The 23,934-nt window shown below is 46.9% G+C and overlaps 1 protein-coding gene across 1 annotated transcript in view; it reads left to right on the forward strand.

Annotated features, from left to right (window-relative positions):
- The window catches only part of LOC148590252 (fibroblast growth factor receptor-like 1), a gene marked incomplete at its 3' end in the record, with an annotated part of 60,834 nt that extends 38,909 nt beyond the window's left edge, over nt 1-21,925 (forward strand). The window contains exon 3 of the mRNA XM_088539264.1: nt 21,653-21,925. Within this exon, the coding sequence (XP_088395390.1) occupies nt 21,653-21,925 (273 nt within the window). The remainder of the gene's footprint in view (nt 1-21,652) is intronic.
- Between the last annotated feature and the right edge of the window lie 2,009 nt (nt 21,926-23,934).

The raw sequence follows: 23,934 nt of genomic DNA on the forward strand, positions 1-23,934 counted from the left end.
AAGAGTGAAAAAAAAAGAAGAAAAAAGTTCTCTACTGGAACAAGCCCAAAGTATTCCACCTTTTTTTTTTTTTCCACAAAATGGAATGTCAACAAAAAGTCCCCTTTGGATTGAGAATCTTGAGCTTTTCCATTCCTCCTGGCAAATACATGAGTTCACCAAAACAGAGTGTTATTTTTCCCTGTTTCTTCAAGAATCAGTAAGTGTAGCCCTACTGGCATTGTGCAACATTGCCCGTGTGGCACTGCTTTGCTCCCAGCACATGCACCTCTGAGGCCAGGGGTGACTTCCAGGGTGAAGCCGTAGCCTTCTCCTCCTTCACAGATGAATCCATCATCCATGGATGCTCAACCCCCAAATCATACTTCAAGTAAACATCAAGCTGTTTTCTCCCCCACCAAAGATAAATCTTGTAGGCAGGCTGGCTGGATGTTTCTGGGTGGCTATTTTCATCCACATTGTCAGGTCATGCTAACCTGACCACAGACATATATTTTAGTTGAAAGAAACACAGGGCCGATTCTTCAGCTAAGGCTGAAGTTACCCTTGGCTGGGTACTCCAGTTTACCTTTGATGAGCATCCACCCCTACAGAAGAACTTTCATGAACTATGAGCTCCAAGACAAGCCTGGAATCAACTTCTTGTGCAAAAAAAGAAAAGGGAGAAGAGAGAAAATAGCCATAACTCATTTTTCCTTTCCTCCTCATTTGATTTCTTCAGTGCAAATACTATACTCTGCCTTGCTTCACATAGGAGCATCTTGGCCAGTTGTTGAGCCCTTGCTTGTACAGCCAAGTCCAGCATCTGCTGAGCTGTTGCTCAGATACATTAATATAGTTAGTAATTTCAGAGTCAGATCCTTTCTCAACATTATTTGGGGAAATCTGTGTTTTTCTTTCTCTGGTTTTGTCTTGTGGACCCCGGCAGCAACTTGACTACAAGGTTTCTTGGCTTGTGGGAGGCTCTGATTTCTGTAGTCACTTGTGTAGGTGAGGTGCCTCAAAGCCCTTTGCGTGCCTGGCTATTGCTCCTGAGCTACCAATATACATATATGTTTAAAAAAAAGAAAAAAAAAAGTTAAGTACCATTGTCTCCATTATATGGATGGGGAAATGAGGCAGAGAAAGATGAAAGGATTTTCGCCTATTCATCCCACCAGCAAAAGAACAACATCCAGGTCAGCCAAGTCCCCAGCATTTATGCTTTAGTCTTATATATATGGATTTATAACTGCTGTGCACCTGTGTAAATAGTGGGGCAGGTGCAAAGCTGGGACTCGCTGGGCTGAAGGAGAACGGCCCGTGACCATCGCCGGGGAGGATGCTGATGCCAAGAGATGCTGCGGGAGCACCGGGGGCATCGCCTTCCTCGCCGCTGCAGCGCAGCCGTGTCTGCCGTGGAGGAGAGGCCGTTCCTTTGAGGGCTGAAAGCACGCAGTCAGCGAGGGGGATTTCACGCTCCGTCTCCTGAAACCCAACCCGACGCAGTTGCTTTGCCCTCGTCCCATGGGCTCCTTGCATGGCTCTGTGTGTGGCCTCTCCCCATAATTAACCTGAGGGGGCCACTTTCCTTTTCCAATTTGTAGGAAGTGGCTCGGGACATCTGTTGCAGCCCCGGGGCTGCTTCCCGATAGGCTCGTGCTGCTTTGCTCCGAATGCGGAGGTGGCCGGAGAGGTACGGCATTAACCAGCCCGAGGAGAAGCTCTGCACACGGCATCTTCCAATTGCTCTTTAGGAATGGGAGGGCAGCGAATGAGCCCTGGAAAACTGCGAGGCTGAGCATCCCTGTGTCTGTTCTTGAGGAAAAAAATAGTCATCCTAGGAAGAGTTTTAATAGGTTTTGCTTCATCTATTCTTGTTGCTCAATGCTGCAGTGGGAAACCTCTCATGCTCTAGTCTCTTCCTCCTTCCTGCCCAGCATGCTTCCCAAAGCAAACCCAGGTAGTTTCTGCCTCATTTCTGCTGGATGCAGAACACCTGTTTTTAAACAGCTATTGCATCTTTTCAAAAGATACCTCTTCCATGCTGGTGTTGAGGCTGGAGCGGCGTTGAGCCGATAGCGTAGCAGCCCTTGGACCTGTGCACCTTGGTCTCGGCAGCTGAATGAAGGATGAAGCCTTTGAAGTGCTTGGCTGGCTGAGGAGCAAAATTCCCTTTCTCTGTCAGTGCCAGCCATGCTTGTCAGGCTCAGGTGCTTCTGGAAACCCCACTCACTGTGCCTAATTGTGAGCGTAGTTAAGATGAGTGATAATACAAGTACTGTTGGGCTCTTGCCCTCACCTGAACAAAGAAACCAGCTCGACTGGTCCCTCTGAGTGCTGCATAAGGTGCCTGTGCCTTTTCAGGCTGGGTTTGGGTCTTTCAATGGATGTTTTTAAGGGAAAGTCGTTCCTTGCTTGGTCGAGGGCTTGTGGAAAGCTCTCGACTTGAAAGCTGGCTCTGCAAAGCACACCATGACCTACTGGCCAAGCATTGGCCAATGGCTCCGCAGGGCGAGCAGAAGGTCTGGAGCATCTTCTGCAAAGTCTGGAGGCGAGCGTGGACTGTTGTGGGGCAGCTGGATGAGCTCAGACCTGTCGCGGGGATGCAGTGTGGAAGAACACGTCTCTGCACCGTGCTGCACGACTGCAAGTACACTGCTTTGCTTTTGCACTCCGTAGTTGAGAGCTTGGCAAGGAGCTGAAGGAACCCCTATGCTGTATGAAGGACTGACATAGTGGACCAAAAAATATAAGGCTCTTTGTTAACAACTAACATGGTATATTTGTATCCTGCCTAGCGGCGGCCGTGGCATGACAAGTACCAGTGTGTGGCAGCAGCATCCTGGGCTCCAGTTAAGGAGAAGGGCAGCTTTGGCATGACATGGTATCAGGGCCTGCTTAAAAGCTAATTTTTTATGGGTTAAAACATCTTTTTTTAGCTGCTTGTGTTTTGGGAGAAGAGGAGAGGGTAGGGAAGAGAGGGACAGGGGACAGTAAAGTAAAAAATCTAGCTTCCCTGGCTCTTCTTACGTTAGTGTTGCATTCCTGTTGCAAAACACTCCTTCCAGAGCTTGCCCTTATGGATAGGTGCGTAGGCCTATGTTGGAGCAGTGCTGCCTGTTCTAGATCCTTAGAGAACCTTGTAATTCCTATTAATTTCAATGCCAGTTTAATAGGTAGGTGTCCCCTGCTATTACCTGTCATTCTCTTCACTCAAGAGACAAATACCCAGAACTCTTGCAGATCTCTGATTTTGTCCTAGTTAAGTCCCCCAGAAGAAGATACAGATGCAATGTTGTCCCTCCCAGAACCATGACTGCAAATCCAGCACCCAAGAGGATAAGCTATCTTAAAAATGCCCTTTGAGCTCTTACTACTGGTTCTCTGGCTGCAGGTTCATATTCTGAAGCTTTCCCCAAAGCTCATCACCACAAAGACTAAAAAATTAAAGTTTATATTTTCGTTTTATCCCATGACTCCTGAAGCTGGGGCTTCATGGCAACATACTAAATATAATTAAAGTCGGGATGAAAGGCCCACAGTTGGCAGCCTGGTGAGCTTTGCGTAAACACTGACATTTACAGGCTCGGCTCTGCTCGGAGAAAGATGAGGGAGAAGTGGCACCTTCTTGTTCCGTTGACTTTTTCCAGGAATCCTTTAGAGTCAGCACAGCCATGGGAGCAGAAGGTGGATTCTCATCTTCTTGAGCCTTGTTAACATAAAAGCACATCAACTTGGATTGCAGATTTTTGGAAGAATTCAATTGGTTTAATCTGTCACTGATATTGCCACGTAGGGGAAGAAGTTACATTTGCTTCTTCAAGGCAAATGTGTGTGTGAAAACCTGCATATTCTGTGCTTATGGGCCAAGTAGCTAGAGGCTGTGCTGGTGGAAATTTAAGATGTTCCTGTTGCACCGTTGGATCTAGCTTAGAATTTGGGGTGGTGAGCGGTAAAATTTTGAGGGGTGAAAAATGCTAGTTCATGATAACTGAAACTTCGAGGAGAAGATGGGTTTCAATCACTCATCAGGTTCATTAAAAAGGAAAAAAAATACTATTATCTTCCACTTCACAGGTGTGTCTGAAGCTCTTTGTCTTGGATCGGGACAGGCTAATGCTTGTACCTGTAAAGCATGACAGCAGTATAATTGTCTCTTACCCAGGGAGTTGGTGATCGCAGTTGACTTTCTTTAAGTGAAAAGCACCATCTTCTGATTTGAAATGATTTGCTTTTGATTTTAAATGTAGTCTACTGTTACCAGAAAAGGGCCAAAATTTTAAAAATGAATAGCAACCGCCAAGGTTGAAATGAAACACTCCCAAACCTCTGCAATAATGTTGGACTGGATACGGAGATGTTTTACATGTACATTTTGAGAAAACTCTCAAGTGCTTAGTTTGCTCGTGCTAAATTGTTGCCTTTCTTTGGAGCAAGTACTGCCTATCTCAGTCTTTTCCTTGTTTCCCTGCTTTCTGCCATGCTGTCACTCCAAAGATCAGCAGTTTCCTTTTCCTCCTATTGCAGAAAGTTCTCACTGAGTTTTCCTGTACCCCTCAAGACCCTGGGACTTGCGGAGCTTCTCGTACCTGACCAAAGTCTCACAGCAGGGCTTATGTCCTGCACAGGGGAAGCATCATCTGAGCATCCCATGGGCTCCAAACTTGGTTCTTGTGACTGCCATGGATGTTTGGGCAGCCTTGGAGAAGTCCTGCACCCAGGATTTGCCCTGAAGTGTGTGTGACTACCAGTCAAAGTATCTATGAGCCTTTAGGAGCCTTATGTTCACAGGAAACCATGAAAAGTATTAGCATTAGTAGTCTTAATTCCTGTAATCCTGAGAATAGCTCAAGGGAGCATCTTCTGGAGAACCTCCTGTGCACACATGAAGCGGTGGGACCAAGTGAATGGTCCATCTCCAAGATGGCCTGTGACTTTCTATTCTAAAATATGACTTTGGAATAGCTTACACCAGAACTTGATATATTTTTGCCTTCAGATTTTTTATTTGAAGCAGTGGAGTGCTACCTCCTGCATGTTGGATGCTCTCCAGTCCAAACAGGGGTCCGTCCTGCTCTCCCAAGTTTCCTCCATGCTCCGAGCGGCCTGTGAGCTTCCTTGCCGCTCCGCCAGCGCTTCCGCCATCTTCCTCCCTCGCAGCGGCAGCATCTCAGCAGCGTGTGAAGCGGAGTCGGCCTAAGCCTTGGGGATCTTTCTGGATAAAAAGCTACTCTATAAATACTATCTCGTTTTCATTGTCAGTCTGGATTCAGGGGTGGAATGATCCCACTTAGTTAAAGCAGGATGAAGTGTCTATTTTCATATTTGTTTAATTGAACCATTCAGCGTGTCTGATAGTAATGGCTTTATTTGAAGCATGTGGTTCTTATGAGCTGTTAAGATACCAATAGCATTTGGATTAGACTTTCTGCCAAGAAAGCCAGGTCAATTCTTCAGGAAAATAAAAAAAACTAAGGCAAACTTTATTTTAACAGTGTCTTGAGTTTCACTTTAGGTTCCATAAATATTTGTCAGTGTTCCTTTTGTAAGACCCAAGCGAGCCCTTGGCAAGACATGAGGTCTATCTCCAGAACAGTGAATATAAATAAATTCCCCAAACCATGCTGGAGAATTGGAGGTAACTTTAGCCCAGGCAAGAGACCTGAAGCCAAGCAACAGGCTGATCGTGGTTCTTGGATTACTACTTATGTAGAGGAGAAGGAGTGGGGGAAAGAAAGAAAAACAAAGAGAGAAAAAATTATATATATTTATGTAAATATTGGTAGAATATATGTTAGAGCTTCACAAAAAGGAGGAGGTCATGGGGACTTTGCTTGCCTTCCAGGTGCTCCCTGCTCCTAGGGCTTCCTGAAAATTTAAGAATATTTCTTTCATGCTAGAGGGTAAGGGAGGAAATTTTTGAGGGGAGGACTGGTACTGCCATCAATTTCTGCAGATTAGGCCAGAAAAGCACTGCGGAGCCACCCCAAGTGCTCTCCTGCATCCCACAGTCTCCCTTCAATACCTTGGATATTCCTGAGAACTCGCTTTGCTTCTGTGGCTTTCAGAGCTCTATCTTAAAAATAAGGGGGGAAAAAAGGAAAAGAGGAAAAAAAAAAGGCCTATAATGCATTAAAAAACTTGCCTATAACTAAGTACGTAACCAGAGGTTTGGGGTGCAGGGATTCTTGATTTAAGAGCAGGCCCTGTTCCCTGCAGTAGAAGGGGGGAAATAGCTGAAATTTTATCCTGTCCCTGACCGCAGATTGAGATTACCAAAGCGGCACAAAAGCGGGGGAGTGCGAATGAAGGAGGTGTATTGAAGGAAGCGGAGCCTTGGCTTCGGGCAGCTCCCTCTGGTTGCTGGAGCCGCTCCAATGAAAATTCAAATGCAGACGCACTGAATGCCGTATTTGTCTGGCGGAGGGGGGAGGAAGGTGGGAATGGGCAAAGTTTTTCCTCCACCTCTGGATGTTAAAATAATGGTAGGAAGATGTACAGGCTGCGCTGGGAACACACTGTTGTATCACCAGCTAGTGTTGCCCTGCTTTGCTTTGCTTCGTGAACCTAAATGGAGAAGGTACCTGGCATGGATGAACAGGGACATGAGAGCGGTTTGCTGGAGGAAAACCACTGGTAGAGTGAGATAGGAGCTCACAAATGTAGAGTTTCCTTAAAAAAAAGAAAAAAGAAAAAAAAAATACTGGGCATCTTTGATGCCCCTATAAATAAGTGGGAGTTGAGCGTTGCCAGCACTTACAGGGCTTGCCAGATTTGCAGCAGTGATGGATCTTCGTGGCAGCCCCATTGTGGGCATGGAAGGAGGAGAAGGAACAGAAACCCCACACTTTCTGTGGCAAGGCAGATGTTTGGGGCTTTGTAGCCCTTGATCCTCCATAGCTTTCTATTCCTGCCACTCTGTTTCTATGTATGGCTTTGGAAATAGTGACTGGGTTTTGCTAGCAGCTCCTTCATCTGGCTTGTGTGGATGTTAAGCGGGGGAAAATGAAAACAAGTCAGGTAACGGCTTCCATCTGCAAAAGCACTTCTGGTTTTGTGACAGGCTTGAGTCACCCTGAGCATTGTCAGATTAATTTTTATTTTAAAATACCCTCTTTCTCTCACCAAAACAGGAAGTGTCTTTCCAGGAATGCTTGGGAAAGTTTGGACTTTTATATCACTGACATAACCGAAGAAAGTTTGGAATGACTTTAAAGCTAACAAAGGTTTGGTGGGACTGAAAAATATTTCTGGAGTCCTACAGAAATAAGAGCTGGCTTTTCTTCCAGCTCTCTATCGTGAGACTTCTCCTCTCTCCATGTATCTCTCCATGGCTACAAGAATAATTTCTGAGCCACAAATGATGGTTTCAGTGTGTGGCATGGTTTCAATGTATGGTAGCTGCTTATGAACATCTTCTGATGTCTACTGGTGTCTACTGCACAGGATGCTCTTTTCCAGCATGCTCCATGCTTATCTTTATTATATAAGGCATTAACGTATATCACATAGCGGTGTACTCAGAAAGCTATCTCAGGGCATCTAGGGTGCTGAAAACTCATTACCTGGCTCAACTCATTCTTTCATATTCTTAAGAAACTGAAGTTTTCTCTTCCCAAGGTGGTTTTTTAGAAAAATGGTGGGGTCTCGGTTGTCCTTTGGCCTGGCTCGCGGGTGGTGAGCGGGATGGCAGAGATGCTCGCTGGGTTGCTGCTCGGCGCGGGAGGGTTTGCGCAGCTCCCATGTCGTGCCTGGGCTCTTCCTGCCCTGCAGCCCGCCTCGCTCCGTGACAAATCATTCCTTCACTGCTGGATGGCAGAAGAAAAGCTTCACAGCCCTGAGGCCTTCCTAACAAATCAGGTTACAGAAGCCTGGAAAATTATATTGAGCAGCAAAGGAGCAACATGAGGCTTCTGGGGGTGCCAGGGCTGTGCTTAGCTCGACTGCAGCCATGTGTGAAAATAAGTTTGTTTTAGTGCAATTGCTGTTGTGGTGCAGCTTGTAACGCTGTCCCTGCGGTTGGTGCAATGAACCCACGGTGCTGCTGTGCCTTGGGCTGTCTGAGGTGGATCCAACCCCACTTTTTGCCCACCCTGAGGACAGTCACGGAGCAGAGAGAAGTCAAGAGGGGCCTCAAAGGCAATGAGAAGAAGCAGGTGATGGATGCGAGGGGCAAAGGGATGTGAAGAAGTGGCCAGAGAGAAACCTGGAGAAATGAGCACCAAGGAGGCAGGATGCTGTTGCGTCAGGAAAGAGCCATGAGGAGATGTGGCATCCGCAGCAACGGGAGCAGGCGGTGGTGGCGGGGAAGAAGATGAAGAGCTCCAAGCCGAAGCTGACAGCCCGACATCTGCGGGATGTCAGGGCGGCCGGCGAGAGGCAGCCGGAGTGATCTGATCAGACAACTGCAGCGCCTGATTTATGGGGGAAGATTAAACGAGCTGCTTGTAAATATATGTATAGCTTGGCTAAGTGACACCTGAGGGGACAATAACTGTCTGCAAGGGCGAACAGAGGAATGGATGCCCAAACCCAGAGGAGGGCGATGCTTTAGGAGCATGGAAGAGGATTTAACCCACGGCAGCCGAGTGAGGAGGAGCGACATGGGCTGCGCTGCCCCCGCTCTTCCCTTGCAAGGCTTTTTGGGCGAATTTTTGAGCACCCTGGGCGCGTGAATTCCCCTCCATATTAAGCATGAGTTGAATTAGGGTGTATGCAATGTCTTGTTCATCTACTTACTGTTCGAGAGCAAGTCAACTTCTAGAAGCAGAAACAAATTTTTGCCATAAACATTTTTGCAGAAATCTTCCAAAGAAGAGCCCTGTTTTCAGAGCTAGATAACTGCTGGCTCCTCTCCTTCCTCTCCATGTCCAGTTATTCTTCAGCCAGGTTTCCTAAGGAGATGGGATCTGCATGGGGACATTTTGGGGGAGGGAGGTCCATCTCCATCCCTTCTCATGGCTTTCAAGCCTTTCATAGCCCATCCGCAGCCACCTTTCTTTGAGAAGGAGCAATGGCAGTGTTCAAGAAATGTGTAGATAAGGCACTTAGGGACATGGTTTAGTGGGCATGGTGGTGATGGGTTTGTGGTTGGCCTTGTTGGTCTTGAAGGTCTTTTCCAACCATAAATGATGATTCTGTGAATCATGGAGACGTTGAGAGAGGCAGCAGTGGAGGCTGCAGGAGGATGCGCGTTGCTGCTGGTGACTTTGGGTGTCTCCCTGGACATGAGGTCCCTGGAGTGTCCCCCATTTGTAAGGGGGCCGGACCTCCCAAACTGTCTACTTTAGTCCTATTGGGTGCTAAAACTAAAGCAAGAGGGACCTAGATAATACCAAAGTCATTGTCTCTTGTAGCTCATTGTACAGCCTATAGCTGTATTTAGGAGTGTAACACTCTGTAGGTCTGTTTTGATTTGTTTTTTCTCCTGCAAAGAGTTCATGTCTGACCTCCGCAGCCCAGTGAAAAGCGGAGCTCCCTGTCTTGAATTTGCTTTTGCTTCCTCCAGACCGAAACCTGTGAGGCTCTCCTGAATATTTCTCTCCCCACCTAATGTTACTGAAAATGAGCCCGAAGTGTTGACAGGCAGCAGCACGCTCGGTGCGGGGAATCCAACATAAACAGATCTGCCACTTGTGTACTTGGACGTGTTCGGCAAAGTCTCCACTTTGATCTCCCCTGCGCTCCCCTGCAGCCCAGCGAGCAAAGGCCAAGTAAACAGACCTTTGATTCCAGGGCAGTTGGGAGCAGAGCTCTTGTAAAACTGTTATCAATGGCACAACGTGGCTCCTGAAGTCCCCTGCGGGCTGTAGGTGCTGCGAGAGCTGCAACTTGTTCTGACTGACCCCAGCATCCCTCTTTCCCCAGTGCCATAATGCCGAACATCTGGAGATAGGAGCATCCCTGCTGATGGTGCCACACCAGGTTCCCTCAGAGCGACACCTGCTCATCATCTCCTATACGGAGACGATATATGGAGCCCAAGCCCTTGCAGATCCTGAAGCTATTAGATCCCACAGCTTTCGTCAGGGCAGGACTTAAAAGTGCTTAAGTGGATCCCATAGGAGCCCTGTATGGGAAACCCTCATGTTACTGACCATGCGTGCTCAGCCCGCCGGGTCAGGCGCCCGCAAGCCAGGAGCCTGGCTGCAGCATCCTGCGAGTTGTGGTAGACTGGCTTTCATTTCGTTGCTTCCTGTTTTTAGAGCATTTAGTGATTCCCCACAATCACGAAGGTCACAGCTTTCCTTTCCTGTTCAAATAAACAGGAGATGCTCCTTTCAGCTGATGCCTGCAGAAACCAGCAACATGCACCCAGTATCACTGGACTTCACAAACAAAGTAATGGGCACTCGGGATCCTCTCCATGGATATAACCCATGAGTTAGGTTGGGCTCTCCTTGCATTTTGCTTAGTGTTTTTCCCTGTCTTTTGGTGGCTTTCGTGAAGGAGGCTTTGGCTTCCCCTTCCCCTCGCTGCAGAAAAATGATCCGAGAGTGAGATCTTGCCAAGATATTTTGTTTTTATAAGTGTTATCAATTTACCAGTGTTTTCATAACTAACATGCACTGTGCAGACTGACCGCGGGTCCCAGGCCGTTCCTGGGGGAAGCTTCGATCCCCCTTGCTCACCCCTGTGCCCCAGGTGAATCTGCTCCTGTCATCACCTGCTGTTGACGGCGACAGGGTTGCAAGGGGATCTGGCACCTTCTGAGCAGTTCAGTTCCTGGTTGAGAAGATCTGTTGGGAGGTTGAAGAGGATGGCAGAAAGGAGGAATAACTGCCTTTTGGGGCCGTAGCTCAATGAAGTTGGTGAAACTGGTGTGCCAAGAGGATGGTGGTCTTGGAAGTCCTCTGGTCGGCCAAGGAACTGGTGTTTTGGGGCCTTCAGCTTTCCAAGCAGTCAGACGCGTCCTTCTTTCGCAGGGCCCGGGCAGGGCAGAGATGCAGTCCAAAGCTCCGGTGAGCTCCGCACCAAAATTCAGAGCTCTTGCTCAGCCCTGCACATACCTGCCGTTTCTTAGCAAGGTAAAACTGAAAGCCAAATGCACTGAACAGCCACCTGAGGCCAGAAGAAACAGAGGCAAGAGCCGAAATTTGTTATTTAATAGAGATTACCTGCAGGCATGGGCTGAAATGCCAGGGAGTTGCTTCTCCTGCACTTCCACATCCTTGCAGAGCGAGAGATGCAAAGTGCATTTGCCCCCTTTGCCAGGCAGTGTTGCCCTTTGTCAAGCAGTAAAGCCGTTGCTCAAGAAACACCTTTTTTGAGAGTCCTTTCATTCGTCTGTGTTTTATGGCAGCTCCTTGAGCGGTGGCAGCACTGATACTGCAAATTGATTTTGCACATTTCCACCTTTTATCAATGAGGCTTCCCAGTGGATTTCACCGTAACCAGATCGGAGATTAACCATTCTCAGACGTTTACATGCAATAAAGATTAGGGGATTAGCAGCCGATTAGGAAAGCGCTGATTTTTCTGGCCGCAGGTAGGCAGGGGGCTCGTGTCTGCCTTGTTTTGACCTTGAGGTTTAATCTCAGTCATGCAACATGTGCTTTTGCTGAGCTGGCCTCAAGACCAAGCTCCAGTCACTTGAATGCTGAAAACAGAGACGACGAGAAACCTCCAGCAGGTGCTTTGCATTCGTGTGCACACATGACAAATTTCATCCTCAATATTGGCAGCATGGGGAATTCACCAGTTTTGTATTTTGCACCTTTATCTGTAATATTTGCACCTGGATGGAATTTAGCCACTGCTACGTGCTGGTGTCTTCTCATCTCTGGTGGACATAGCCCAAGCTTTTGCAACCAGAATTGGGAATTGAGTGGGCATCGCTGCATGGAAAAATAGACTTGAGATATGAAGGCTTCATGTGTTACCGAGTCCCGTTCCCTGCCGCTGTTGTGCTTCAGTAGCATGTGCTGCAGCACCTGGGGAGCAGGGAACCAGATGGAAACACTGTAAGAATATATTGATAGGTTTTTTTTTTTTTTTGATGCTGTAGATGCAGCATCTGTTGAGTTTCGATGTTTGTCTTCACCGAATGGACCTATGCAAATGCTTTATTTTCATTTATGTTTAAGTATTCTCCCCTCCTGAAAGAGATGTACAGCATGTCTGCAGCAGCTAGTAGAGTGGCACTGCAGCAGCAGTCCTTTAAAGAGAAATATTTAGTGGTGAGGAGATGGTGTTCGCAGTACATGCATTTGGGGAGTTTGTTCTGATGAGCTTGAGCCTGAATATGATAGAAAGCCTTAAAAGCACATCCCCATCCAAACTAAAACTCTGGCGGAGGCTCACATAAGGCAACCCCTTCTGGGGGTTTAATTGGGTAAGGGTGACATTGCTCTGAGCATTTCCATAAAGTCTAGCATGGACAGGAGGTTTGGGTAAAGTATGACTGAGTTGCAGGGAGATTTTCAAAATGCTGCTGTCTCTGGAAGAGTCAGATGCTCAACTTTGGTTTGCATTTCTTCTTTTGGAGCAAGACAAGCTATGTTTTTTTTCTAGTTTTTGATTGTGTGAAATTTTTCAGTATTTTAATTTATTCCTGACCTGAATCAAAACTGATGTCATGTTTTTGTGACACAACAATCCATCAAAAAAAAAAAAAAAAAACCCAAAATAACCATTGTTTAACCCATGCAATTTCAAGATACTGACTTTTTTGCTCTCCTGCATTTAATTAACAAGCTAATTGTTGAAGAAAAATCTAGAAGCAAAAGATGTCTCAAAGTGTAAACCAGGAAGCTGGAAACAGAAATCTTGACAAATCTCAGTTCTTGACAAAAATGCCATTTCCTAATAGAGAACCCTTCCTGCAAAGACTCGCTAGCAAGCCTGCTCCGCAGCGGCCCAGATAGAAGTGCCTTCTGTTTTAGAGCAGCCTCCGAAAATATCTTCAGTTCCGAAATACCGTGGTGTTTATCTCCTTGTGGTCACCAACAAACAGTTGTTCCTGCGTTTTTGCGGTAACCAAACTTAGCAGCCCCTTCTGACGGGGGCCCAGCAAACGGACGAGCCGCCGCTCCATGTAGGGAGCCCAGCAGCAAAAGGCCTGGGGATATTTTGGCAGTGTCTCCGCTTCGAGATGCTGATTGCTCAAGGCTGCTTGGTGCGAGTCCTTACGGCCCTAACTGCACCTTTTCCACCTCAGGCATAGGGAAAGGCCAGTGGGGACCAGCGCTGGATGGAAGCATCAAGTCTTCTCCAGCTTCTTCCCTTAAAGAGGAGATTTTGAGGAAAACTCACACACAGGACTGGATATCGGAAGCACCTTTACTGGAAAAGCAATGCATGATATGGATAAAAATGCAGGCGGAGCCCGTGATGGGCACTGCAAGGGACTCGCCACCCAGGGCTATCAGGAAGGGCAAGCACCTCTTCCCAGATCTCCTCTCCCGTTGTTCCTGAATATGGAGTCAACCAGCACAGAGTCAACCCTCATGGCTTCTGTTTCCCTGCAGGCATAAGCAGTGACACTTATTCCTGCTGTATGGCTCAGCACAAACTCCTGTCTATAAGGGAAATGGCTAATTACTTACTAAACCTTGTGCCACGTCCAGGCTGGGTTGAACCACAGGGAGCCAGGAGCAGGGTATGGTAAAGACTTGGAGTCCCTGTCTTCCTTTGAAGCCTTTGAAGCGGATCTGGGGATATGATTGCAACCCCTGGCTCACAGGGGAATTTTGCTACAAAAGAAGTGAATTAAACTGAGATTTGCAGAGTGTCTGGTTTGTTTTGCTCCAGGTCTTGGAGCTGGTGGGAGATTTGTCCGGGAAATCTGCTGGGCTAGGGAAGCAGTTGGAAGGGCAGAGCACGAGTTATCTTGAATTTGGGGTAGATTAATCCAGCCACTAACTCAGGCCTGGATCGCCTGCGTTAGGATCGACATGAAGCAACAAACCCCTCGGGTTGGCAGACGTGGTACCACGGTGACTCATGGTGGGGACGCGGGGGCTCGGTGATGAGCTCGGTGGGTGCATGCTGGAGTGCGTAGGCAGGATTCCTGAGGGCATCCTGGATCCTCCTGCTTCACCTGGGTTTCCAGCCTTCTTCCAGGGTCAGGTACTTTGTCCTGCCTGGAACAGGGGGCCTAAAAAGCCTTTGATTTTGGAACCTTGAGATGATATTTTTTAGGAAAAGCAAATTAAATAGACTATCATTCAGGTCAGTTTGCCTTCCTGAAGAGGAAGGAAAACGGTAAATGTATTGATCTCTCCTCTAAAGAAAGCTTTCTGGTCATCTGCTATACCTGGAGCTCCTTGTCAATGTATTTTTAGCCTCTGAGTGAAAATTTTAGTCTTCTCTCTTGGACCATGCTGAGCTCACTGGCAGCACTTTAGAAACAATAAATAATACCTTTTTCTTCCATACTAGAAGTGAAACATTCTAGAATAAGAAGTTTCTTCAAAAGTTGTTGGAAATAATCCTAACTCTCCTCTGTGTTTGCTACCTCAAGACCTAAGGGATAAAGTTACTATTTTTTGCTGCTGAAAAAATAGTCAGCAACACTCAAAATTGAATGTCACCCATGCACATTTAATTTAATAAGATGGTAATTTCATGTTAAATAAATACCAACCGATTATTGAAAGCATATGCTCAAATGATTTAAAAAACACGTAAGAGATATGTATCTCATCTACTGTTGTTGAACAGTAATAAATCTGTGCAATAACCAAGTGCCAATTGTTTAACATACAATAACCGTTTTATTAAATCGCAGTGAAATGTGTATGGAGGGCACTTAGTTAAATGCAATATGTTCCCGAATATTCCACTTTTTCTTATTTTTGGAACTTCCAGAGTAGAAAATTTACTGGCAGTCTTCACCCACGGGGCCAGTTATTACTCATGTAAAAATATGGCAAGCACTTCTTGTGCTATCAGTAAATAGCCATTTTGCTGGGAAGGCAGCTCCTACCACGGGGGTAGGAAAGAAAGAGAAAATATGTCACTTCACTTGCCATAAAATGAATCTGCAAAGCTGTTTTCTCCATCGCTTTGCTGGGCTCAGCTGTGTAGCCCCAGCCAAAAAGTTGCTCTTGCAAATTGTCCCAAAGCTGAGCCTGGCCATCCATGGGGGCTGGTGCAAATACTTGTGGTGTTTTTGTCTTCCTCTCTAAAAGTCTTTCGAGTGTTCTCTTTGCCGGGCAGAGATGCTGTTAGTTTTTTTTTCCTCTAATCTTTTGGCTGTTTTTGATAAGCACTGTTTTGGTCCATGGGTTTTGTCCGGTTGCCAAGCCAAGAAAGACCCATTAGCTCATCTAATCTGATCTCTTTCTGTCACATGCCAAAGCGTTTGGCCCAGTTGCCCCTACCCTGACTCCTATTTTATTTGGCTAATGCATACCTTCCCGAAAAGCAGCCTGTCTTGTTTTGAAATTACGAGAAGCTGTTGAATACACCAGTCCTTCAAACTTCAAACCTATTCCAATAGGTTTGCATTCCAACTGTATGCATGGGCAAAGCATTTGTCTTGTTATCTTGGTCAAGAAAAGTGTTGTTATCAACTCTCTTCTCCATGTAATGGTTCCCTGCTGAGCAAAGAGCCAACATCAGCCTTTGAGGAACATCTACTCATGTCTGTTAAAGCTCTTGCTGTGGTTCCATAGTAAATTATTTGGTGAGAGAATTGATTTGGGGTAGGTGTTTGTCCAAACCCCAACATAGCAAGGCCTTCAATGACAATACAAATAATGGTGCTGAAGATGTGCAGAGAGTGTAAGAAATGAGGTTTTCATGTTGGGGCTGGTGGAGAGGACTCAACTTCATTCTGTTGCTCACAGGAATTGTCTGTCCAGCAGAGCTGTTTGGTGATTCCCAAAGTCAACCAACAAGGAAGCAGGTGTAAAACATGGCTTTCAGAAGGCTGTTTCCAGCCTTCCATGTTAAATCTACAGTGTGGGGGAACTGATAAAAGCCAGCTTGAGCATGGCCCACCCTTGTACTAAGGGTGTTGGAAGATCAGGCTTTTCAGTGATGGAAAGCATAAAAGCAAAGAACTACATGAAGCTTCCTCGCGTTGGCCTGCGAGATTGTGCTCACATTGAGCAAGTGTTTTGATTGAAGGCCATCATCTCACTCCTTTGTGTCGCTGCAGTAAGGAAATGTGTCTGGGGTTTGCTCTATCTCCTCCTGGACATGGACATGTGTGGTGTGTGAGTGCCATAGTCAGTGATGTCAATTCTTTGCATGTGTTGATGGGTTGTTTGGGTGCTTCATGGCAAATGGCTTTGCTAATTTGCTAACACAGCACTTCAAAAGAAATCTTATCTTCATGGAAAGTGAATGCGCTTGGTATTAAATAATAAAATATACATAACCCATGGGGCTCTTAAAACTTATTTAACTTCTTTATAAACTTTACAATACAGTATGTGGATATTATAAATTACTTTCCATTCCAAAAAACTGTCCAGGCTGCTTGACCTTCCTTGGAATTTCCTCTTTGTAATTATGTTTAATGTGTTAATAAAGTTCACTTTGAACTGTATCATGGCAAATGGTCTCACAGGACATGGGTCAGTGCTGGTGTGTTCACCATATGTGAAGCTTGAAGCAAGCGCGTGGTTTAGCTCGAGGAATAACAAGGCTACGGCCAAACAATTGTCGAAGCAGTATCTCCTCCCCAGGTTAGCAGTAAAAGGGGTTCACGGAAAGTTAGGAATGTGGAGTGGGAAATCATTTAGCTTTCACTGCTAGGTGTTACTAAATTATAGTGCTAGCTTCGGGTCTCTATCAAAACACCATATATCTAGAGGGTTTTCGCGCAGCGCCATAAATCATGTTTACTGCGTGTATGAGTTGAGCGAGTGCATGAACTTTGCAGTGCAGTCCAGGAAAATATAATGACATGTGTGCGTGGTTTTGACTGTGAGAAATGTGGACAGGAAGCTCCAGCCTGCTCTGCTGCTGTGTCTTAAATACGCTTCCAGAAACTGTTGTCGCGGCTTCCTGGAAATAGCCACTTATTAAAGCAAAGTGGCTTTGTCGGGTTTTGCTGCCATCGCCAAGGAAGGGGCAACCACCAGTGGCCTCCAGGTCCTGGGGAGGGGGGGCAAAGGGAAGGATTATTTGCAAAGCAGCATCAGCAACAGAGCCCCAAGCAGAGCTTTTCCATGGTATAGGGTAGTGGAAAGCAGTATCGCAGGATATAAATTGAAAATTGCCCAGCTGTTCCCTAAGACAGGTGTAGGATCTGTCTTTTATATAATGGAGCAGAATGGACATTCCAGTTGCTTGTCTTCATAAACAAGGCAAATAAATCTGCACACTTGTCTGCATGTAGAGGAGTAGAAATATTTAAAACAAATGAGGTGATCACGGCATTTCCTTGTTAATGTTTGACTGGTCTTAGATGATCTTGAGCAGAAAGCTTGGCCTCTCACCATGTCCGTTGGTTTCTCTCTGTGTGTATTTATATATATTTGACGATGGGGAAACGTCGAGCAGGAAAAAAAAGCCGATGGAAAATGTAGGGTCCGGCTTGTTTAAATTATATTTTAAGCCTGATTGCAGCCGGGCCCTTGGAACTCCAGGCATGATCCCTTCTAGCAACTAAAATGATTTGAATGTTACGGGGCAAAGTTATATTTAGTTTGTATTTGGAGAAAGAATAACAAGCGGGTGTGGGGGGAGGCAGCCGCATTCCCTTCCCTTCTTCCCGAGTCCCGTTAGACACGGCTGTCCCACCCCACCCAGGGCCGGAATATTAAGAAGTGACTTAAATCATTGGGCTGAGGATGAGAGGAGCTGGAGGAGATCACCAGCCCTTGTTGCTTTGGGGAACTGGGGGGGCTTCATTTATCGTGACCATCGTTTGTGGCCTCCAGGCCGGTGAGCCAGCGGCCCTGTGGTCCCAACCCCATGTGGGTTGAAGGGTGTTTCTCACCCCAGATCTGGCGACTGGGATTTAGGAGACTACAAGAATGGGAGCAAAAAGCAAAAAGCAACAATTTTCTAGCTTCATCTATAAAACTGTGTGAAAATCTGTATTGACAGTTTTGATGGAATATCTCCCTGGATCTCAGCCACTTATCCCGCACCCTGATGCTGGCCCTGCAAGGTCACTTGCTGTCCCTGGCACCATCTCTGCTTGCAGGTTCTCCAGGCAAAGAAATGAAGGGGTGTGTGGAAGAGGGATCCCTCCCTAGGGATTTCCACCCTGGTTCCAAAAGCACCACTCTCCTGCTCTTGTTAGAGGACCCGGCCTGCAGCCTTGGACCTCAGGGTAGTTTTTGGGGTCCCTCCAATAGTAACGATAGCAGGATCAAGCCAGGAAGATGGTAGTTATCCACAGTAAAAACTCTGTGTTGATGAATCTGGGGACAACGAACAGTGGGACGGCAGCAGCACCCAGGGTTCGGCCCATTCGCACCTCGCCCGCAGCTGTAGGTGAAGCAGCAGGTGCTTTCCCGAGACTTTGTCACCCGGAGCAGCTGGAGAAATGGATCCTGCGGCTGAGGCCACGGGCCGAGCGCCGGACTGGGCTCCTGCGCCGGCGTGCGCAGCTGTGCCCCGCGGCCGGAGCCACCGAGGGACCCTCGCCTCGGGAGGAGAGGAAGAGTGTGGAGGAGGGAGGATCTTGTGCCATCCCGCACGGGGCAAAAGGCTAGGCAAGAAAAAGGGGAACGCACCGGAGGGGGGAGGTGTGTGGATGGACGTGTCTAAGAGGCTTGTGAGTGGCTTTGGTCCCCAAAAATATGGTCAGCACGGAGGAATGAGATGTGCCCGCACACATCTCGACTTGCAAAGTGTTCAGCCATCACTGCTGCCATCCCAAGGCAGGGTTTCAGGCAGTATGCAGTGAAATCAAAACCAGGAGACCCTGCACGTTAGAGGAAGATGCAGAGATCCATGGTGTTATCAGCATTCGGTTCTGCCATAAGCACTCTCAGCAGGTCCAGTTCTCATCGGCTTGCGAGGGCCTTGGAAGCCCCTGGTGTATGCAGGGGACTGATTCCAGAGAGCAAGGACTGCTTATGCGGGCAGTTATTAATATAAAGATGATAGGTAGTAAAATGGGAATATTTTGGGAATATTTAGAGCACCCCATGAAGAGAAGCAAGGTTTAGCTGCTGTGCCCTGCACTGTGCTGAGGGGTACGTGCAGCTCTATCCAACAACATATACAGTAGGGAAAGAAAAGCAGTGGGGAATTTTTTATTCTTCATCCTGACAAAGGTGCTAAAGTCCTTAGAAAAGGACTAGTGCTGGGTCAGGGGCTGCGAAGGGCCCCGCTGGCATTTGTCTTTTCAAGCAGAAAGGCTCGGGGAAACGCTCCCTTTTCTACATGCCAAAAAGGTCTGCGCGTAGATCCTGTGACAGAGAGCGGTCCAACAATTCCTCAGAATGAAAGGTCAATCAAAGGAAAATGGCATTTAGGAGGACCAAGCTGATTGCTGACCCAACCATGTGACACATCCAGAGGCAACTCCAGTGCCATCGGGAGAGCCGCTTGTGCTGCCTGCCCCAGCGAGGCACATGACGTGACTGGGAAACTATCTGACTCCTCCAGGTCTAAAAATTTGTCAGGAGTCAACCTGAATGTCGGAAGGAAAAGGGGTCTGAAGGAGCTGCAGCAGGGTTTCCAGCTCGGGAGGAGGGTGCTCGCTCTCCACTGTGCCTGCTCACCCTGCACCAAGCACTTTTTCCCCGGCACTAATTATAGGTCTGTTTTTGATATCTACGGAGGAGTATCCTGGCTCTCAGATAGATCTCAATGAAACTAATCTCAAAGTTCGGCTTGGTTTGGTAGGGCTGCAAGTCAGAAGGGACCTCTACAAGGGCTGACCTAGCATTTCAGCAAGACTCTGCACTTGTCTGAGTAAGGCTCTGTGCCAAGCAAGTAAAAGTAGCAGAATTTGGGGCTGGATCTTCACTTGGTGTCAAGTGAATTCTGCTTGAAAGCCTACACACACAATCCCTTTGGGCGAGTGCATCTTCTCTTTAAAAAAGACAAGAATGGGGCTTGCATCAGATCAATGTTCGGAGCATCTTGGGATTATTGGCCAAATATTTCCATGCACAGAGCTGACTGGAGATCTTCCAAGGTGGAGAACATCAGTAGTGTGGACTGTGGGACATAGATAGTGCTGCCTAGGCAGACATTTCTCATGGTGTTTTGCCGGAACAAGGGAAAGCACTGTTGCCTCTGAGACTCCCTCTCCTGACAGTGTCTGCAGAAGATGAGCCAGGATGCCTTATCTTTGTCTAGGACTGACTTTTTCAGAATAAAAAAAAACCCTCCTTTGGGATGTCAGCAGTTTGTCATAATCTGAGTCAAAGCCAGTCAGTCTGAACTAAACTCATTGGTTTAACCAGGCTCTTAGTTAAAGAAGTTCGTGATTTCCGTGCTAGTTGCTGACTCTTTTCTCAGCATGAGAAACATTTCTGTTCAGCAGCAAATGTGAAACTCATCAATGCTATTTGACATGAGTAATGGAGACAGCAGCGCCGTGGTCATTCATGAGCTGGACTGGACGTACTGTCTGAGTCATATTGGGGAATATTCAGGCAAATATCGAAATAATAGGAATTAGTCACAAGGAAGTGCAAATATGATCTTCATAGCTTATCCCCTGTGGGTCCTATCCTCTATAACACTAGGAACAGAAATATCATATGAAGAAGCAATTTCAAATCCCACAGACTTCTTGTGGGGTTTGGATGCAACTCAGCAAGTTTGGTCCTTATGCAAGAGTGGGGCACTTAATATCATACCCATTAATAGTGTATTCTGGGAAGAACATTGCTATTGCAGTTTTGGTGGGGAACTTGTGCAATAGACTGATGAAAAGGCAGAAAATATGCAGGGAAAAAAAAGTACACTGTGCTTCAGCACTTTGAAGCTTTGGGAAGAAGCTCCAGGAGGAATTAGCTAAGGCACCGCTCCCACTCTTGCAGTCCTTATTACTTCTTGAGTGTTGGTCTGTCCACATATGTACTGTCACCATCCGGCACACAGTGTGTTCTCTCTGTGGAATTCCAGGGACACTTTGTTTTGCATGAAACCATGACCTTCTACAATGTGCAAATGTTTGTCCATTAGGTTAAACCAGCAGAATTGCCAAGGCAAGGTATAAAAATATCCTCTTCTTCAATGTCTTCGATGTTAACCAATGTCAGACTATGCTGTATCCTTCCCATCTGGTGATTATTAAAGGAATTGCTGTACACATAACATGAAATGATTATATGTTTTTTTCTTTAGGGGATGGAGGGGGAGTGTTTTGTTTTAAGTACCAGTGCTGCTCTTAATTTTGCCTTCAGAATTGGTGTTAATTTTAAAACAACCACAGTTGTTTCACCAGCTACAACCCTGCAGTTTGGGTATCGGGTGCTTTAGGAAAATGAGGTATTTTGGAAAAGGAAGACAGAACTGGAGTTGGACTTCCTTACTGAGTTCGAGCTGCTGGTTAGTGTGAGCTGCTAACAAGGCCAACACTGCAGCTTCAGGTCTTGCATGGACTCATACCTCTTTTGATGTATCCCTCTGTAATCACTTCCAGTTTTAGCCTTGCTTGTAAGTGATTTTAGTCCTTTTACGGTATCTCTGTATAACAGTTAATGTAAGATTGGCCTGAATCATAATTGGCCTTTAAATCAGCGCCATCCTACTAAGAAAAGCAATAACAACCCTTCCCTTTCCTGTTCTTTCCTAGGCCCCCCGAGGGTTGCCGATAAAGTGATCCACCGGCAGTCCGTGAGGCTGGGCAGGACCATCAAACTCCTGTGCCCGGTGGAAGGCGACCCGCCGCCTCTCACCATGTGGATGAAGGATGGGCGGACCATCCACAGCGGCTGGACCCGGTTCCGAATCCTTCAGCAAGGGCTGAAAATCAAGGAGGTGGAAAGCGAAGACGCGGGAACGTACATCTGCAAAGCCACCAACGGCTTCGGCAGCGCCAACGTGAACTACACCCTCATAGTGATTGGTGAGTGCACGCAGGTCCTCGCAGCGCTCGGTGTCCCCGGATCTGCTTTGTTAATCATTCACTGACCTCTCCTCTTAACTGTCCCGTTCCAGTGTTTGAGGGTTGCCAGAGCTGGCCGTGCTGCCGCACATCTTCTGCGTTGCAGCCGGCTGCAGGCAGATAAGATTGCGGAGTGCCAGAGGTCATGAATAAACAGAAATGATGCAACGCTCACCAGGGTACGGATCGCAGCGAATTCCACACAGGAAAGGCTGTGTGATAAGGGGAGGTCACACTGATCTTTATGTTTGCTGTTGGAACCGGAGAGTTCTCAAAACAAATGTTAAGGCATCCATATAAAAATGCACAGCTGGGGGATCCTTGTGCTGAGCTTTTGCAAAGTGTGGTGTCTCCAGGAATAATAATATTTAGGTTGAAACAAGGCTCAGAGCTGGCATATGACCCAGAGATGCTCAGTTTCTTAAAAATCCCCATAGTGGAGGCAGGATTTAAAAAAAAAATCAGATGTCATTGTGAAGAAATGCAGTCTTTGGCTGTGACTTTGACTGACTTCAAAGGATTTGCTTGGCCTAGAAAGCGTGTTTTGGGGGTCACCTATTGGGGTGAATGATCCTGTCACCCCATCCAGAGACTCTTGGGAATTAGCAAGTCTTTCATTATTGCTGCTACAGAAGTGGCTTTATTGCTCCTTAGCTGGAAGGAGATTGGTTAAAATCTGAGTGGTGGAAAACACTGAAGGGGCAAAAGGAAAGGGTACAAGGTGTGATGAAATCATGTACCTAGTTCGCCATATTTCTTAATCAGTTCTCCCAATACTTGGCCAGGAATTGTCTCCAAGCCTATCTATGTCTCTGGCTCTCCCTAAGGAGACAGGATAACAGAGGAGGAACTCACTGCCTGGCATGTCCTTCAAAAATAGGCATTTTCTGGGCTGTCTCTTGCAGAGGTGCTTACAATCATACAGTGCCTGGGCCCAGCTGCCTACAGTGGAACTGTGGGCAGGGCTGTCAGGATAGATACAGGAATACAGAGGCCAGCACACATGGAGAAGGTTTTATGGACAAGTTTGGTCAAAGCTGGGTTTGGTTATAGGGAGACCAGGAATGCTGAGGACATCTCGAACTCCACAGCTGAAATAAGTGGGGAAAGGAACATTGAGAATTCTGAAAAATCAGTCCCTGATTTCTTAGGAAAATGGAGTTTCCTATTTGAGGCAAAGCCTGGTGATGTGTTTTAACCCCATGGAATTTTTCCTCAAACGAAGAGGCTCAGTGCAATATGGGCATTTTTATTTTCCATCACAAGACTGCTACCTCTTGGAAGTAGAGTAATTCCTTAACAGATGTAAAACGCTTGCTGAGGGATGGTGGGGTTGGTAGGAACCTATATAGTTCTCTGAGGAATCAAGTTCTGTTTGGCGTGTGCCTTGTCTTGTGACCACTCTAGTGAACTGTGCGTGCCTGGGAATATCACTGGATGCCTGCTGGCCCTGAACAGCTCACTTTCATGTTAGCAAACTTATTTCACCTCTAGATACAACGTCTGTGAGTAACCTCTGCCTACTCTGAGTGACCCTGGCATCTCCTGACTCCTAAACCATGCTCAGGATGGATTAGGTGCCGATGACCAAAATTATAAAGGAGGACTTATACAAGCTGCCTGATCTGACAGCAGCTTCAGCAAACAAGCTCAGGCAAAGCACCGATGCTGAAAGGCTTGTCAGTGACACGGAGGGGTGCAAGCAGTGGTTTCCCTGTGGGCAGAGCTTCAGGATGAAGCACAGGCCAGTGCTTGGTGTGCGAGTGAGGAGGCAGAGGCCTTCTTGAGGTCAGTGACTAGCTCATTGCAGAGAGCTGGATTTGCCTCCTTTTGCACAGGGGAAGCAAAGGGACAGGTAAAAGTAATGGCAGATTAGGACCAGTATATGGCTGTCTGCAGCTTAGCACTTGTCTCATTTTTTGCTCTATTTGCTCCATGGTTGGAGGACTGCTGTAGGTTCAGAGAATATA

This window comes from Tinamus guttatus, unplaced genomic scaffold (genome assembly GCF_059628265.1).
Source record: "Tinamus guttatus ecotype Peru unplaced genomic scaffold, ASM5962826v1 Tinamus_guttatus_pri_ptg001548l, whole genome shotgun sequence".
Classification (NCBI taxonomy): Eukaryota; Metazoa; Chordata; class Aves; order Tinamiformes; family Tinamidae; genus Tinamus; species Tinamus guttatus.